At 41.8% G+C, this 17,886-nt stretch overlaps 1 protein-coding gene across 1 annotated transcript in view; it reads right to left on the reverse strand.

Annotated features, from left to right (window-relative positions):
* The window catches only part of LOC109709168, a 77,973-nt gene continuing 62,545 nt past the window's right edge, over positions 2,459–17,886 (reverse strand). Inside the window, exon 3 of the mRNA XM_020231258.1 lies at positions 2,459–2,627. Coding sequence (XP_020086847.1) covers positions 2,474–2,627 — 154 coding nt within the window. The 3' untranslated portion in view covers positions 2,459–2,473. The remainder of the gene's footprint in view (positions 2,628–17,886) is intronic.

Below are 17,886 nucleotides of genomic sequence, written 5' to 3' on the forward strand. Positions count from 1 at the left end.
CTGATGCATAGTAAGGATATGATACGATACAATACGATACGATGAAATATGTTGCTATTAATATCTAAGTTATTATCTTTGAAGAACCTGATAACATTTGAGATAGCGTGTCCAGCTCGGCGCGCCACCATTTTTTTAACTGCTTTTCACATCGCAACAATCTCTCTCTCAAGTAATCTTGAGTTTTCTAGTAGGAATGTGAAAGGTATTAGAGGAATAGGGGCTGATAGAGCATAAAGGTTCTCAACAAGTTGGTTAATTTGTGCAAACTAATTAGCCCATTCATTAAACAATTCATTCCAGTAAGCATATGCTTACTTGCGATCTTCTCTCAACAAGATTGAATTCATCCGATAGTCTTAAATAAGCAACATAGGTTTGGAGATTAGGCATGGACACTTCTGGATATTCATCAAGCACCATTAAGGCCATTTGGTTGTTCTCTTCACGTATTACATTTAAAACAGTTAGTAATGTGTCTACATCAGTTTTAGGAAGAAATATGGTACGACGCGTGTATACAGTACCTGTTACCATCAGATCTTTAAATATCTCATTAGATTCTGAGACCCTATATTCCCACTTCCCGAGCATCTGATTATATACATGCTGGGAAGAGAGAATGTGAGCTGGTATTGAGTTTGTGAACCTTTCATCTTATTCAAGTGCCCATAGCCGACCCGACCCGCTACATCATGGATGCATTTGGGAGTGTAGCTATATAAGTCTTTTACTTGATCCATCGCTAAAAAATACAGATTGGTTACAAATGCAAACAAATTTAGAAAGACCCATCAAACATAGTGGGTATTTATATGTGAAGATAGGAAAAATGATTTATATGGAACTTCCATAGATGCCAATTAGTACATCTATACGATCCCATCATACAGTGCTAGCTATATTAAAAGAGTTATGAAGGTCCGTCCGTACAGTCCTATCTTAATAATCAATGGAATACCAATGGTGGACTGAGGTACACCTTTACCAATATACAGGACAATACTAAAGGAAATTGACATGTCTTAGGCATTAAGTAATATTACCGACATATAATAGCAGAATCTACATATATGATACAACCACTGTCAGCACCTGCGGGATAAATCAAGTCAAAACAGGTATTAACTTGCAAGAGAAGACATGTCACTAATCATTTAGATACTCGCTATAATTTCAAAGGTATTTGGCATCAGACTTAATTACTACTATGTATAATAAAGAAATACCTATATATCTGTTCTTGCACATGTATAAGTTAGACAGAACAATCATATTTCACTAAAATAGAGACAATTATATTTGTATAAGCTAGTGGTAGGTCTGATCATGCCGGTTAACACTTGCTATACTTCGACACCTTAAGAAGGTGGAGACAATGTCTGCAGATCCAGCGGATAGCTGCATTACCTACGTCTACATAGGTTCTAATTTATCTAGTCATTTATATGGTCGTTAACAATTTTAGTTTTTCATTTAGATTACACACTTTTTATCTGTAGGTGTTCCAAATGTAGAGACAAGTAGTAATTCAGTATTGTGCCAAATATGACAGTTATATATGAAATTATAAGTGTGCCAAATGTAATCTCACGATGTTTAACACATGTATATTGCAATCCATTCACTATGTTTAATTCATTCTCGCCCCTCAGCACCACACTAGCCAAATAGGCTATGCAACCCCTGCTAATCAACTGCCTAGCTCGAGAGGAGCTAATCGTCATCGTAAACAGCGAGCTCTGACATCCTCTAAACACAACCTCCTCCTGCCCCGGCTCTCTAAAGGTGACCGTTCGATTCTTGCAATCGATGGTGGCGAAGTACTTGGTCAACCAATCCATGCCCAAAACCACGTCAAACTCCCCGAGTTTACGCAAGGCTAAAAGATCCACGGCCATAATCCACTCTCCTACCTAAACAGGGCAACTGGGGCAAAACTCCCTTATGTCCAAAGAGTGGTCGGGAACAACAACACGTCCCAGATGCAACAAGGAAACTAACGGGATGCCATGCAACTCGGCAAACAGCCGATCTATGAATGAATGTGATGATGCACCGGTATCAAATAATGCTCGAACTCAAATGCCATATAATAAAATGATACCTGCCCCCACATTCTCGGCTGCTGCCACCTCCTCAGTCTGGGCCGCATACATGCGCCCGCTCGGGGCCTGTCGTGACCCCTCGGTCTGGCGCTCGACATAAAGCAACACACTTACATCATAAGATGAAATAAGTACAAGCAGAATAAAATACGGAGCATCTTAAATATAAATAAATATATAATGAGTATAATATTGTAACACAGAATCATCAATAAATACACACAATAGTTATAAAATAATCAGGAAACAAGAACATTTAATATTTCTAGATATGAAAAATATAACACGTCATTACATTGTTCCCAATCTTACATATAGTGCTACAGTAGCAACAAGAAAATTACGAAAAATTATTAAATCACTATTTATAATTCGAAACTCCCGAACAAGTATGTACAATGCAGATCAATTCTCAATAATGTAACAGTATAGTCAATACAATGATCATTGCTTTCAATTGGCCAGTCCTCCTCCATCGTGCTGAAATTGATGGTCCTGCGGTATCTCCTTTTTGTGCAACTGTTTAAAAGGTTAATAAGATCAAATTAAAGTCAAGCATATAGTACACATATATGGATTGTATCAAGACTTTGTCAATACATGTTAGAAGTGAGTCGAGTGTGGCACGTGCATACAAGCAGTCGAATTTTGATTTGCAAATTTCTGACTAATATCCACTCTATGAGGGTACATGATAAGATCTGATAATATGGATATTGTTACACCTCGGGGTCTTTTATTGTAAAGCCTTTTTGAATGAAGGGCTAGTTTGAAATGAAGCCAGCGGAAAATGCCTATATATATATTTTTTTAAAATTACAAGTTGTCCCCAAGAAGTAATAGACCCGCCACAGATACAGAAATCTCTCTGTCCACACTAATAGAGTCTTTCCTGTATCTGCACAGCGTATCAATATAACATATACAACAACACACTCAACCACTCACACAAATAGCATATACAATGCGGATGTCAGACAACCATTCAGCTAACCATCCTTACGATGATGCATACTCTAAACACTCCTTAGGCGAAGGATGATGCTAATGCACATACAACAATTAATTCTATTCCTTTAAAAGTGTTTCCCACCTGGAAACTATATTTAAAAACACTAAATTGTGATAAATCTGAAATTTATTTGAAAACCGTTTCTCATATGAAAACTCACTTTTGAAACGCTAGCTAGCACGAGGGGTAGAAAACCATGAGCGATAAAACCACAAATATCACCAAAATCACGGAACAACTGAACCACATATAGTCTAGTTTATTAACCAATAAAATAGGGGGTTGAGATAGAATAACCCACAAACTGAATAGGTCGGGACCTCTATAACCCCCTAGCTACCGCGCCTCACACACTGTTCCGACTCCGACCACCGAGATCACCTGAAAAAAATGGCGGGGGGGTGAGAACATGTAAACATGTCTCCCCTCCCAGTGAGTACCGCAAGCCGAGAAGGTGCGGTGTACGTACCGACAAAGGAGAAAACAATAGATAGATATGTATATAACGAGTACAGTAGCGAATAATGAAAAACAGGTATAAATAGGTATGAACAACTACTGCTACTACAAATAATAAGCATATGCATGAACTGTAGATGAACTGAAAATCCAATCACCGTGCCCTATAGAGCCGCAGATCGCATATGCTCACCCACCGGCACACAACCTCTGCAAGCACCTGGCAAGAGGCTCACGGGTCTAGTAGACGACTATTTTTTCGAAAAAGAATACCCCCCAAGATGGCCAAACTGCTAGTGTACATGAAGTGCTAAATGAGCTGTGACAATTGATGCAAAATGCTCAATCCACAAGACGACGACAAGCCGAGAATAGCAACAACTAACACATGTCCAAGATCTCGCTCGGATCAACGAGCCGATCAACAACGACCAATCAGGTTTCACCACAAGATCATGCAAGATACACTATACCACTCTGCCAATATCATATGTAGGGATGAAAGTAGAGAACAATAACTGGAAGTCGAGTGGAATCACGCTTATTCATAGTATACAAGGAAAAGGAAAGGAGAAATATCAACGAGCTAGTCCACTGTACCGACTTCGGATCGAAGCATCCATCTGTACTGGAGAAGAGCCAACACCCAAGGCTCGCAGGAACGTTGACTGGACCTATGAAAGACCCACCAAGTCAAAATCCATCGAGTCGACTCAAAAACACTAAACTCACAATCCCGAAATCGTCAAAATTTCTGGAAAGTCCACCGAAATGATTCCGAACTCCAAGGAATACCCCAGAAGGTACCCATAAGCAATCCAAGTCACCCGCTGTTTGTAAACACACCAATTTAGGTGGTCGGACAGTGAACACAAGTCCAGGGTGCATACCAACATAAACTCACCTATAATGACAACCCGGGTTCCCAAAAATGCCCTTTTTGGCACCGGCGTCGCTGATCCTTTGTCTCCGAAACTTTGAGACAACAAGGCAACAAGGATCAGCGACACAACAAGGGCATTCACAACTCCACAAAAATGAGTTCCACATCGTAAACACGTTCCGCCGACAATTTCATCGAAAAAATGCTTCGAAACGCGATTCGAACATTGCGAGAGCATCGAGGACTTGGACAATCAGTCCAAAGGGTCACACGAGGTGGTCTCACATTGCCCGAGGCAGCCCATGCTGCCACAATTGCAAGGAAGCCCTCAACAATACATAAATTGTATAAAATCATGAAATTAAGTACTAAAAAGGCAACAATGCTGCTATCGCGCGATTTTAAGACCAACCGAGGGCACCAACAACAAGGTCTCATTACAGCGAAGCCCATGCTCCCTATCCGAGGCAACAAAAATAGCCGTGGAGTGCACCAAGGCCAAAAATATTGCTAGAATAATGCCCAAAGGAGCGACACCACCAAAACAGCGCAACGAAGCCTTCCCGATAGAAATCAAGGTGAGCACAATGATCAGCGAGGAGTTAAGATCATCGTGCTCCCTTTCTCGAAGATCGAGAGACCTCGGGTGGCTCGGAATAGTGAGCAACCCAAGAAATGCCCCAATTCGGGCTTGGCCGGAGCAAGCTTGCTTCGGCCGACTGCCGACAGAACGGTAGCGAGCGCACGGGCTAGAGGTGGATGCGGGGAAGGTGAGAAACACCATGCTCACCTTGGCTGGCGGCGGGAAGCGGGAGCTGCGGCAGCGTTGGAAGTAGGTACGGCCAGCCCGGATCTAGGGCTTGGGTACAACGGCTTTTCCCAGCGATGGTGACGGCCGGGGCAGGTAGGGGATGATGGCGACTAGTCCCCTAAGGTCAGAGGGAGGCGGCTACGACACTTTAAGAAGCCTCGGCCGCCCCTACCAGAACCCGCCCCAAACGGGCAGAGCGACGGCTGCGGTGGTTGCCTATGGCACAGGGATGGTCGGAGGCGGTCGTTGGAGGTCCAAAAGATAGGGGAGAGGGGATCCACCTAGGCACGGCTTCCCTGGTGGCCTCGGGTCCAGAGAGGGGAGAGAGATGGAGAGGAAGAGGTTGAGGGAGAGAGAGAAGTGGTGTTGGCAGCAGGTTCGGCCGGCCGGGGGAGGGTCGCCGGCGGCTAGGGGGTTACCCGACGCCTCACAGAGGAAGGTGGGGTGCAGCTATGGTTCGGTGGCTGAGGAGAGGGGAGCTAGGGTTGGGGTTTCATCATGAGAAACCCTAGATGCCAACTATATAGCATTCGAGCAAATGTGGAATACCCCTCGAAACCTCGACCAATTAATCCAGGCCCTTCACCAATCGCGTAAAACGCGCCAATGCCTCTCCACGAGCGATCCCTCGCGAAACGGTACAAAAAAATATTGGATATTTTACAAAAATACCCATTTCACAAAATTGTCCTATAATATACCGAACTCCTACAATCATGAAGTTTTGGTGGGAACTAGCTTTAAAAGCTATTAAAGTAGTTCCGGTGAAGTTTGGGGAGCATTCGAGTGTTTTCAATGCAAATCGTGCGTGAAAACGGACCCCAAAAGCTGAAATTTGTCTAAGTTGTAGATTGTGTTAAGGATTTTATAGGTTGGCGGATTTCGTAATGTTGAATGGAGTCTTGAAGAGTTGATTGCAGAAGATTGAAGAAAAAATCTAAATTGAAGGAAAAAGACTCACTTGTAAAGTTCGGCACCTAAGGTATGAAGAAAAGATCATTTGTGATGAAGTTATTTGGTTAGAATAAGTTCAGAAGGCTTAGATTACTTTAAAAATACTTTACTGAACTTTTCTGTGTTCAGGGACTGGTTCCTGAGGTTAAGAGACCGGTTCTCCTAAGGTCCTCACTGCGTGAACCTTGATGCAACCGGTCCCCTATGATGAGAGATCGGTTCCCGAACCATGGTATTTCTGTAATATACCGAAAATTCGAAAAATAAATATCGAACTTTAGTCAAATTGACCAAAGTGCGAGGATGGTACACTTCGGAGAGTCCGAAGGTGTTGAAATGACCAAAAGTGAGTTACGGGAGGTTTTCGAGAGCTAAAATTGTGAAATCTGCATTCTACAGGTTTTCAGCTCTCGGGGACCGGTCCATGGTGGGAGAGACCGGTCCCCGAAAGCATATGAAATGAGACAGCCGAAAAATCGGCTAAGTCCTGAGAAAGTAGCTCTCGGGAACCGGTCCCTGCCTGAGAGACCGGTCCCCGAGAGACCGGTCCCCCAAGGAGGGACCGGATGCATTGCGCGCGGCAGCTCTGGCTACGCAGGGTGGACCTTCGGGGACCGGTCCCTACTCGGGGAGACCGGTCTCTGCCTGCGAAAACTGCCCAGTCCAGGCTGTGTGAAATAGTGAAAGTTAAAGGGTTTATTAGCATTTTTGCAGCCCAATGGTTATGTTATGAGGGTAAATGAGATATTTCTTTCATTTCACCCCCTCTCACACTCTCTTCTCTCCCTCTCTCTCTCTAGAAGACAAAGGAGAAGAAGAAGAAAGGAAGAAAAGAAGGAGAAGAAGGAAAGGAAGGTGAAGAAGAAGATCAAGGAGCAAAGGAGCTTCATCTTCTTCCTCTCTAGTGCAAGAAAAGGAAGCTTACAAGGTAAGCTTTGAACCCTAGTGTAGTAAAACCCTAGAAATGAGTTTGAATGAGCCTAGAAATGGTTTTAATAGATTATTTAGAGTTTTTGAAGCTTTCTATTTGCTTCTTTAGAGATCAAAACCTTGATTTGCTTTAGAGGTGAGCTTGGACCACCTCTCATGGTGAAATCCAAGCTAGGATTTTGGAAAGGCTAAGAATGGTTCTAATGGACTATTTAGAGTATAATGAAGCTACTTTTGCTTCTCTTAGAGATCAAACCCTAGGTTTTGATATACATTGGAGCTAGGGCACCCAAATTGGGGCTTTTGCTCATGAGGGTTTCTAAGTGCAATTGACCCTCTAGAAACCTAATTGGGGGTATTTCCGACGCGTTGGTGCGCTCGGATTTACGTTACGAAAAGTCAATGTAAAGTTATGGCCAAATAAGCCTAATTTTGCTTCGTTATGCCGCAGGTAAAGAACAGAAGGTCTAAAAATCCCAAGAAAATCATCGGAGCACCTTTGAAAGCCTACGAGGTGGGTGGTGCTTCTCAAACTCATTGAACTTCTCTCTATGCCTAATGTGTCATTCATTTGAACATGTATATATATATTGTTACATGCATTTTAGGGTAAAGTAATGATGAAAATGTGATGATGCATGATTGTGAGTACAACTTGCATAATATGATGAATGAAAACTATGTGAATGTCGAAAATCCTATATGTATGCATGAGAGAAAAGTGAAAACCCAAAGTGAGCAAAAGAATAGAGTGACACAATGACATAGATCGAGTGGCATTCGATAAAGCTAATGTGAAATGACACTAGAGATGGTGTGAGGTAAGGAACCAATGTAATGTAAAGAATGATGAAAATGATAATGTTGAAGTTAAAGTAATGTGGGGAGTAAAGAACATGAAGTCCTAGAGGTAGCCAAAAGTAAAGAATGTAAAGAATACGATTGCTAGAATTAGCAAAGATAAAGAATTGTAAAGAATGTGTGCATGAGTTTGCAACATAAAGTGATGTAAAGAACACTAGAGCTAGTGTGAAGTCAAAATTGAACTTATAAATCCTTTGAGTTAAGGATACGATCATACTTGCTATGAGTTCCGTGCTCGAGGGCGGTCGCTCCCCCTCGGGCGATGCGCTCCGGAGTTATGCATCACGGGTTGTAGTAAACCCGAAGGACGGTCCTAGCGGGTGAGTTCCTGCGATGATGGACTTAATGTGAAGCAAGTCAATGTGGCGATACCCTCGGGTTAGCCTTGAGATTAAAGAACAAAGAGCAAAGAACAAAGTGCAAAGAACAAGAACAAAGAGTAAAGTGAAAAGAATAAAGAATTGCATAATCTGCATTTATTTAATGTTGAGCATATTTCTGCTTTTGTTCAGGCATATTAGCATCCTGTATAGATTGGTTACCATATGCAGCTTATCCTTTCTATTATGCCTGAGTTAGTCCTAGTGGGAAAGTCGGTGATATTGAGGCCGAACCCACTGGGAACTTTGTTGTAGTTCTCACCCCACTATTTCCACAGAGCCGGGACCGAGCGAGCCGGCGAGCGACCGAGGTAAAGGTATCGCGCCTTAGTCAGAGGCCACCAAAGTCGGGTTTCATTTTGTAGTAAAGTACCCTATGTTCATCATTTGTACATGATGATTAGTAATGTAAAGAAAAGAATGTGATGTGCATTTTGAGGTAAATGTGATGTAAGAAGGAAATGATGAAATGATGTAATGAAATGCAAAGAATCCTAAATGTAAGAAATGGATGCAATGTATGTGATCTAAAATGAATCATATTACTTGTGTAGGTGTTTAGTCTTCCTTTCTTTCACTAATGGCTATTGCTTACCCTCGTGTAAGCCNTGTCAAAATCACTTGTACTCAAGTTTTCTTAGTGGATTTTCTTCGCATGATCGGTCCCGTGGGTTTTTCACTCCGAATTGGAGTTTTCCCACGTTAAATTCTCGGTGTGCTGTTTTAATTTCCGCTACTTTATTTTATTTGCATCGAGATTTTCGAGTTTGCCGTATTTACACCTATTCACCCCCCTCTAGGTGTTACTTACCTTTTAGATTCTCGGGATCCATATCTCACAGATTTTGTATTGAATATCGGTACTACAATATGAGTACCGGTATGCAATACAAAATGAGGAAAACATGCTCTCGAATTTTGAGAAACCGAAGTTGGGTACCGGTACTGAATTTGTATTGGGTACCGGTACAGGAAACCGAGAACCGGTACACAGTAGAAAATTGGAAATCCAACATTCGGGTTTTGAGGTACTCGAATTGGGTATCAGTACTGGATGCCCGAGTACCGGTATGCCAACCCGAGTACCAGTACTCAGCCCTGCAGAATGCTATTTTTGAGGGGTAAATAGGTAATTTCATATGGGGGCTTATAAAAAGGGGTGCCCTTCCCCTTTCCTCTGTAGAAACACACACACGCACATTGAGGAAGAGAGAGGAGCTCATCTCTCTCACTCTCTTCTTCTTCTTCTTCTTGAACTTGGAGATCTTGGTGGAGATCGAACTCGGGAAACTCGGAGGAGCAGTGAATCGAGCTCTCAGGCGCTTGGTGGCTCAGGGCGCTTTTGACTCGAGGTGAGTTTTGAGGTGTTAATGAATCAAGCTCTCGGGCGCTTGGTTGCTCAGGGCGCTTTTGACTCGAGGTGAGTTTTGAGGTGTTAAGCTAAGGTTTTGGGTTTAAACCTTCTAAATGAATTTCTATCAAACCCTAGGCTAATCTAGGCTACAAATTGTAGAGATTAGCAAATAAAATTGGATTTTACCATGAAGTTTAGAAAACCCTAAGTTGAAAGAGGAGTTTGTTTGTGGAGGGTTCTAAAAATGTTTTAACCCTTTAAAATCCTAATTGAGGGTTAGGAAATCATGTGAGGCCACTTGATTTCAAGAAGAAAAATTATTTAGTGGTTCGAAAGTGGCAACGAATGGATCTTTTGTATAGGAAAAGGAAAGCTTGGGAGCAAGCTTGAAGATCCAAGGGGTTTGTCTAATTGCAAGTGTCTACAAGCAATTAAGAAGCTTTGTGAGGTGTGTTGTGCTTCACCGAAGTGACTAGATCGCTTTCATGTCAAAAGAGTAAAGTATGCTATTACTAATGATACATGTATGTGTGTAACGACCCAGACCACTAGCAACAATAACTCGTTGGGCCCAACTGTAAGATATGGATCCCGAGGATCTAAAAGGTAAGTAACACCTAGAGGGGGGTGATTAGGTGTAAAAACGGCAAACACAAAAATCTCGATGCAAATAAAACGAAATAGCGGAAAATAAAATAGCACACCGAGAATTTAACGTGGGAAAACTCCAATCCGGAGTGAAAAACCCACGGGACCGATCACACGAAGAAAATTCACTAAGAAAACATGAGTACAAGTGATTTTAACCAAAATACATGACTCAATTTACCGAATTCCCGTTGTTGATGATCTTCGCCGGTCCTCGATCGATAGGAATCCTCCAATCGACCTCGCCGCAACTCCTTACTGGGTCAACGCCTCAACTCCTTGAAGCGTCCACCAAATCCTCGACTTCACGCAAGATCCACGCGCCGAAACTCCTTCCGAAGCTTGTAGAATCGAAGATTTGTGGTGATTAAGCCTTAGAATCCCATAAGCAATGAGGGTTCACCTTCTAATCAAACATCTACTTGATTCTGGAAGAAGTTCTCGAGTAAAAATGAAGAATCAAGTTGATTGTTGATTATATGAAACTTGTTATGAGAATAGAATCATGAGAATAGAAAAAACAAGTTTCTAGGGTTTTAGATCTGTAGAAATTCAAAGCCTTAACCCATATGACGACCCCCATGGCTTATTTATATATTTAGAAGACTTAGAAGTAGACTAGGATTGCAAAAAGTCTATTTTAAAAACTTGTGTCGTCCTTAGGGACCGGTCCTCTCGAGGAGACTTGTCTATGAGAGACCGGTCTCTTGAGTGAGAGATCGGTCCCTCGCTGCGTGACAGAAAAACACAACGTTCGGGAATCGGTCTCTCATCTCAGATACCGATCCCTCGCTGCGCGACAGAAGAACCTATGTTCGGGAACCGTTCTCTCATCTCAGGGGACCGGTTGCCTCAACATTCCACGCAGTGAGGACCTTAGGGGACCGGTCTTCTCAACTCTGGGACCGGTCCCAGAACATTGAAAAGTTCAGTTAAAGTGTTTTAAAGCAATCTAAGTCTTTTGAACTTATTACAATGAAACAACTTCACCACAAATGATCTATTCTTCATACCTGAGGTGCCGAGCTTTCCAAATGAGTCTTTGTTCTTCAATTTGAATCTTTTATTCAAACTTCCGCAATCAACTCTTCAAGACTCCATACAACTTTACGAAATCCGCCAACCTAGAAAATCCTTAACACCAACCACCGGCCCAAAATGCTTAAGCCCAGTTATTATTATTAGTGTCTAAATCTCTTATAAACCTAATGACAACCCCATTCCCATCCGATATGGAACTATTGGGGTGTCACAGACTCCCCCCGTTAAGGCCCTGACGTCCTCGTCAGTCCAATCACACACAGCCCAAGATCACTAGGCGATGTGAGACTCGTCTCGCTAGCCCGTCATCGAAACCCTAGCTCAGTCGAGACTCGTCACATATGTCCAGCTGGTGAACCGGCTCTGATACCAAATGTAACGACCCAGCCCACTAGCAACAATAACTCGTTGGGCCCAACCACCGGCCCAAAATGCTTAAGCCCAGTTATTATTATTAGTGTCTAAGTCTCTTATAAACCCAATGACAACCCTATTCCCATCCGATGTGAGACTATTGGGGTGTCACAATGTGATGGTAGGTTATAAGTTATGAATATAAATGCATAAATCATATGTTGTTAGATGATGTTACCCATCATTGGATTACGACATAGGCATGTGAGAACATATAGAATGGATATATATGTATGCCTAGATGTAGATGATGAATATAGGTCGATGAACTCTAGAAAAATTAGAGAACTCGACAAATGTGGAAACAAAGACTAGATGTCATGAAATTATGAATTCTAGGTGTGGACAACTAGGATAAAGAAAGAATAAGATTGGGCATTTAACCTAATGTTATTGAACATAGGTTGGATAACATAGTGGTAGAAAGACCACTCGGATTGAAATGTCATTGAACCTAGCGTCATTGAACATAGGTTGGAAAAGTATAGTGATAGGATGACTATATGGACATGTGACTATGAACCTAGGAAGGTTGACAACATAGGGTATGTGATGAACCCTTGAGACTTGGAAAGTGGATTCCGGAATCCTAGAACTTGTGACCGTCGAAGTTCTTAGCCGTGGATGCATGCGGCATGTTCCTCTCCCACCGGAAGAATCTTCGTGCGCTGGGGTGTATGTGGCATGTTCCTTTCCCTATCGGGGATTTCAGCTACGGGTGTATGTGGCATGTTCCTCTCCCACTGGAGGATCCCTAACTGCGGGTGCATGCAGCTTTTTCGTCGCCCGTCGGGCACCTTGGTGTGTGGATTGAAGGTTGAGGTGCACAACATGTTCCTCTCCTCAGACCTAGATACGAGCGATGGTCCGCTGATGATTGACTCAAGACCGAGTCGGGTGGTATAGCTTGGCTAAGATAAAAGAACCTTAGGAATGGATTGTGAAATAGAAAGTAGAAATGGTAGCTCTACTTGCATGAATTTCATATTGCATTTAGTTGAGGCATAAGCATGATATTTGTTAGTTGCTTACAGTTATATATTTATATATGTTGGATTAACTTGCTTATGTTGCCTCCTTTGGACCGGTGGGTCGAGCTTTTTTCTTAGATGGCCGTACTCACTGGGAACTATATTTATAGTTCTCACCCCTATATTTTTTAGGTCCACATGTGAGCGGCGCGGCGGCGCGAGAAAAGGGAATAGCTTGGTAGATAGCGCCCTACCACTTGAGACCAAAGATAGAAATACCTTGGGTCGGCATAGCTTAGGGTATAGGAAAGAATAAAGCAAAATTGTAATAAAGTTGATTGTATTTGGAAGCAAAAAGAATGTAAATGTAATCTGAAAAGTGACGAATGCTTGTAATAGCTTAGTAATTATGTTTGATGCCTTATGCAATCGATGTATAAATTTTGTTCCTGGTTGGAACCACTTGAATTTTACTGATTGTGATGCCTTGAGTGGACAGGGAAGACTCTGTTCGTTCGGCGGTCTGTCGGTGTGTCCGAATTCGACCAAAGAGGCGGGTCTCGGAGCGTGACACGTCCCTTCCTCAATAAACGTGCAGTTTCAGATGATTGATTCGTCGGATTTACGAATGGATCGCGCTAGCGCTTCCGGCATTGCCAGGTCAACAAACTTACGATTTTGTTTCATCAAAAACAGCCGTCGATTCGCGACAATTCAATCTCTCTTCCAACGCCTTCACCAAAACATACGTATATATATATATAAATCGATAATCGCCACCAAATCCCCCGACTTAGCCAAAATGCGGCCAAAGTCCCTTGATGCAAACATTCTCTCGCAAAAAAAGTCCCCACCCGAGGGTCCACACGTAAAACGGAGCAACAAGAAGTTACAAAAAAGTAAAAAGATAAAGAACAAAAGTTCACATTGCGATACAATCCAATTCTCTCGAAAATTGTGCGTCAAAACCAAGATCTGTCAACGCCAAAGGGTTCGAGATAGTCGGACAGTTGAAAACGAGCTATTGGATCACTATGAACGGAGTCCGATACGTGCCAGAAGCCATTTCATCTCATATGCCTCTGCGAAAATCGGAGTTACTATTCACTTTAAGTGAAAAGTAAAATTGCATAAAATTTCCATCCTAACTCGTTTCCTCCCAAAACTTGACGGGTGATTATGTAATTAAAATACACACAAAAACATCATCAACATAGAGTTTAGTTACAGAGCAAAATTCTTAGTCCCCACAGATATGTTTTAAGGGCCCCACGTTGTCTACAATAAAAGAAACAAAACTTAAATTAGTGTGTTTGTAAATACTATAAAATAATATTAAATAACGGTTTATAAGAAATTTAATTTATAATTACGGTAATGGCTGAACCGCTGTGTACACCGATCCTATAAGGGAAGTCGCTTGGCTACAAATTGTTAATCGTAGGACTTTTTAGATGAACCTACTTTAATAAACCAATTGGTTTTGGAGATAAGAGATCCAGAATTTTAAAAAGGAATAGTAAGATCGAACTATATATCGAGAATTAAGAAAATCAAATAAAGAAATAAAAATGTATAAAATATTTACACTCTGTTGGGAGGAGGCCGAGTGTAATGATGAGACACTTTTATAAATGGAACATTCACTGTTATATATCCTGCCCCTAAAATGTTGCCCAACTTATTAAAATATATTATGAAGAATTATCAATTATTGTCGTCTACCGTAAATTGGAATTCAACAAAAAATTGATTAACGTAGGTGGAGATATACTTGTTGCTTATTAACTTTCATCTTCAACCGTTATACAACTTTATTAGTCATCGACTCTTTTCTTTTGCTTAGTCGGCGACCTTTGCTGCAAACTGGTAGCGGGCTCAATACTCTTCGATCGTTACTTCTAACATTGGACACACCATTCGAAGATGTTAGCGTGATCGGTGAATATTTGATATCATTACTTCCCTTGGATGATTAAGTGTATTCCAATTTGATCTTCAAATCTCGCAACGTACATAATGTTACTTCACATTTCTCATCGGACTCAGCCGCTATGTGTCATGCTCTGGACTACCAGCCACGTGCACAGACCCGTCGTGTACACTAACACCTCTAGTGTACACCAGGCGGCTAAAACCATCATAGCAAAAAGCATAACTTCCTAACCAGATAATCAGAGCAAAAACCAAAAGTCCAAAAACTTATACCAAAAATAATTCCAAACTACAGTTTAGAACATAAAGTACAAAGTACATTCTAAATAGTTTCAAAATACATCTCTGAACTAAACTAATGCAAGCTTTCATGGATTCATCTATTCAATATCGAGGAGGCTCTAGCTAGCCACTGACCCCTTGCCAAGAATCCTAGCCTTTCCCGCTGTGGAAAGCTCTGCATAAAAACAACCAACAAACTAGAGTGAGAACTATTAAACAATAGTTCCTAATGGGTAAGCCGCCAAGAGTGGCGAAATACACTACTAGGTCAACTGAGGCATGAGTAAACTATGACAAGTAGAACAAGTAAATGCAACAGATAGATGAAATGAATCAACTATGAACGTGCCTCAACAAGATATGTTTTCTAACATGTTTTATATACTACTCATTATACCTATACAAGTTTTGTATTTCATGCTGGTTACAAGTCGTCCATCTTTAATCTACATGTCATGATTCATGCAGAAGGTCATCATTATAGTTTAACTAGCTAATGACATCACATAGCTATCTTCCTACACTAACAGGAGTGTAAACATGCAGGTACTGTCATTGCAACTAATGACTAACAGGAATGTCAACCGTCTAGTATGTTCATTACTAGGTATATCTCAACTAATGATATAAAGTATCTTTACTACTATGTCCATCTAAGGTTAAATTCATTTACATTAACCCAATTAATAGGAGACTTACATGTGGTAAAGTCCTGACTCATGTCGTGCCGAATGACCCCTGGAAGTCAACACTACCCATGGCAATCCACTTCGCCTCCCAGTCCCGCACAGGCGATCTGATGTCGCGTGGCTAACTCCGGAGTGCCAGCTTATGGGGAGCGACCCTGATAAGCATGTGCGAATGAGCACATTGGCAAGCAAGTATAATCCATAGTATAAGGTCCATAGGTCTCATACCCAATCATCATGTCTCAAACATGGAATCATAACTACCCCGACACCAAGTCAGCAATTAACATAAAGTCATATTTCACTTTTAACTACTTGGTGACGTATTTCTACCAATAGATAATATGACTTAAACATACACTAATTTACATCTTACAGATGATTCTAACGGGCTACACCCGCATATTCACATATAATCCATTCACTATTTTCTATAATATAAGGAAAGTGGTTTACTATGGTCAAAGTCAATGATTCACTAAGATATTTACACAAACTCATGGCATATAACATGTGTTTCTACATAGGCCTACACTACATGGAGTGTACAATTATTATGCAATTACTTCTGTTTGACTATACTCGTATGTCATCTCACGACCTATAGGTCGGAGTCCATATCATAATGTCCAATTCTAGTTATTTAACTAGGCCATATTTAATATCATGAAGTTCATGTTAACTCTATCATGTGAATGCCATAATCAACTCGTCTACATAAGTATGCAAACTATCATGTAAAGTATTCTACACATGATCTTTAATTCATATTTCCACAATATGAAGATATAACTTTGCTATATGTGTGATATACACAAAAATTCTATCGTTATGTCTACAACATGGAATTGCATGATTTAACTGAACAGTTAAATGTCATAACCACTCTCTACTTAGTTGTTAATCTACACTAAGTGGCACATTCACAGCTGTAAGGAAGTGAATTCTCGAAATCCAAGAATTGTACTTCATCCAGGATCGACTAACTGTCGAGAGTGTACCCTTTGTGGGAGTTGGAAATGTCCGAAACACAAAAAGGCTTTGGAGTTGAGTCCGCGAGAGCAAACGAGGCAAACTGCATCATTGGGTTGATATTGCTCTCGGGGACCGGTCTCTGCAGGTGAGAGACCGGTTCCACTGGCTGGTTGTAGCGGGGTTGCATGATGCAACCGGTCCCTGGTAGGGAGGGACCGGTTCCCGAACATGGTCCCAGCGAGAGATGCCAAAAATTGGCTAAGTCCTGAAAATCGAGCTCTCGGGGACCGGTCTCTCAGGTGAGGACCGGTCTCCCGGAGAGAGACCGGTTCCCGAACGCGTGCGCCCGAGGGAAGCTCTCAGGGACCGGTCCCACGTCGGGGAGACCGGTCCCTCCTCGCGAAAACCGCCCAGTGAAGGCAGTGCACAGGAGTGAAAGTTGAGGGGCTTTTATGCAAAATGGCTTTTATTTGAGTGGGCTGAGCCCTCTCTCTCCCACACACCCTCTCATTTTCTCTCTTTCTCACACTCTCTCTTGCTCCCTTTCTCTCTCTCTCTAGAAAAGAAAGAACAAAAGAGAAGGAGGAGAAGAAAGAGAAGAAGACGAAGGAGGAGAAGAAGAAGAAGAAGAAGAAGAAGGAGGAGAACAAGATAGAGAAGGCTTGGAGCATCTTCCTCTCTTTCTCTCTTCTCCATTAGTGTAGCTCAAGAGGTAGGCTACAAACCCTAGCTTGTAAAACTTAGGGTTTTTGGATTTTATGCCTTGGATTGGGTCAAATGGACACTAAGCTAGCTTTTAAATAGATCAATTCCAAGAATCTAGGGATTTATTGGGTGATTTGCTATAGGTGCAAACCTAGGGCTCCAAAATGGGGTTTTTGTGAAAATACGAGATTGATCTCATTTGAAGCCTTGGAAACCCTATTGATAGGTCACAAAATGCGGGGGCGAAGTCGATTTTGGCATTCGGCGAGCCGGCGTGAAGTCCTCGGCAAAATAAGGCTGGGATAGTCTGGATTCGGGCGAGGAAGGCTAAAGCCTCTTCGTAAAGCTCTCCGAGAGAGATTTTTCGAAACCTCTACGTTGATTAAAGGTGGGGGCTGTCATCCGAAACTTTCGAACTCCTTTCTATGTCTTAGATTGCATTTAATCTCATCCCTTCATGTTGCATTGTAG

This window comes from Ananas comosus, linkage group 1, assembly GCF_001540865.1.
Source record: "Ananas comosus cultivar F153 linkage group 1, ASM154086v1, whole genome shotgun sequence".
NCBI classification, from domain to species: domain Eukaryota; kingdom Viridiplantae; phylum Streptophyta; class Magnoliopsida; order Poales; family Bromeliaceae; genus Ananas; species Ananas comosus.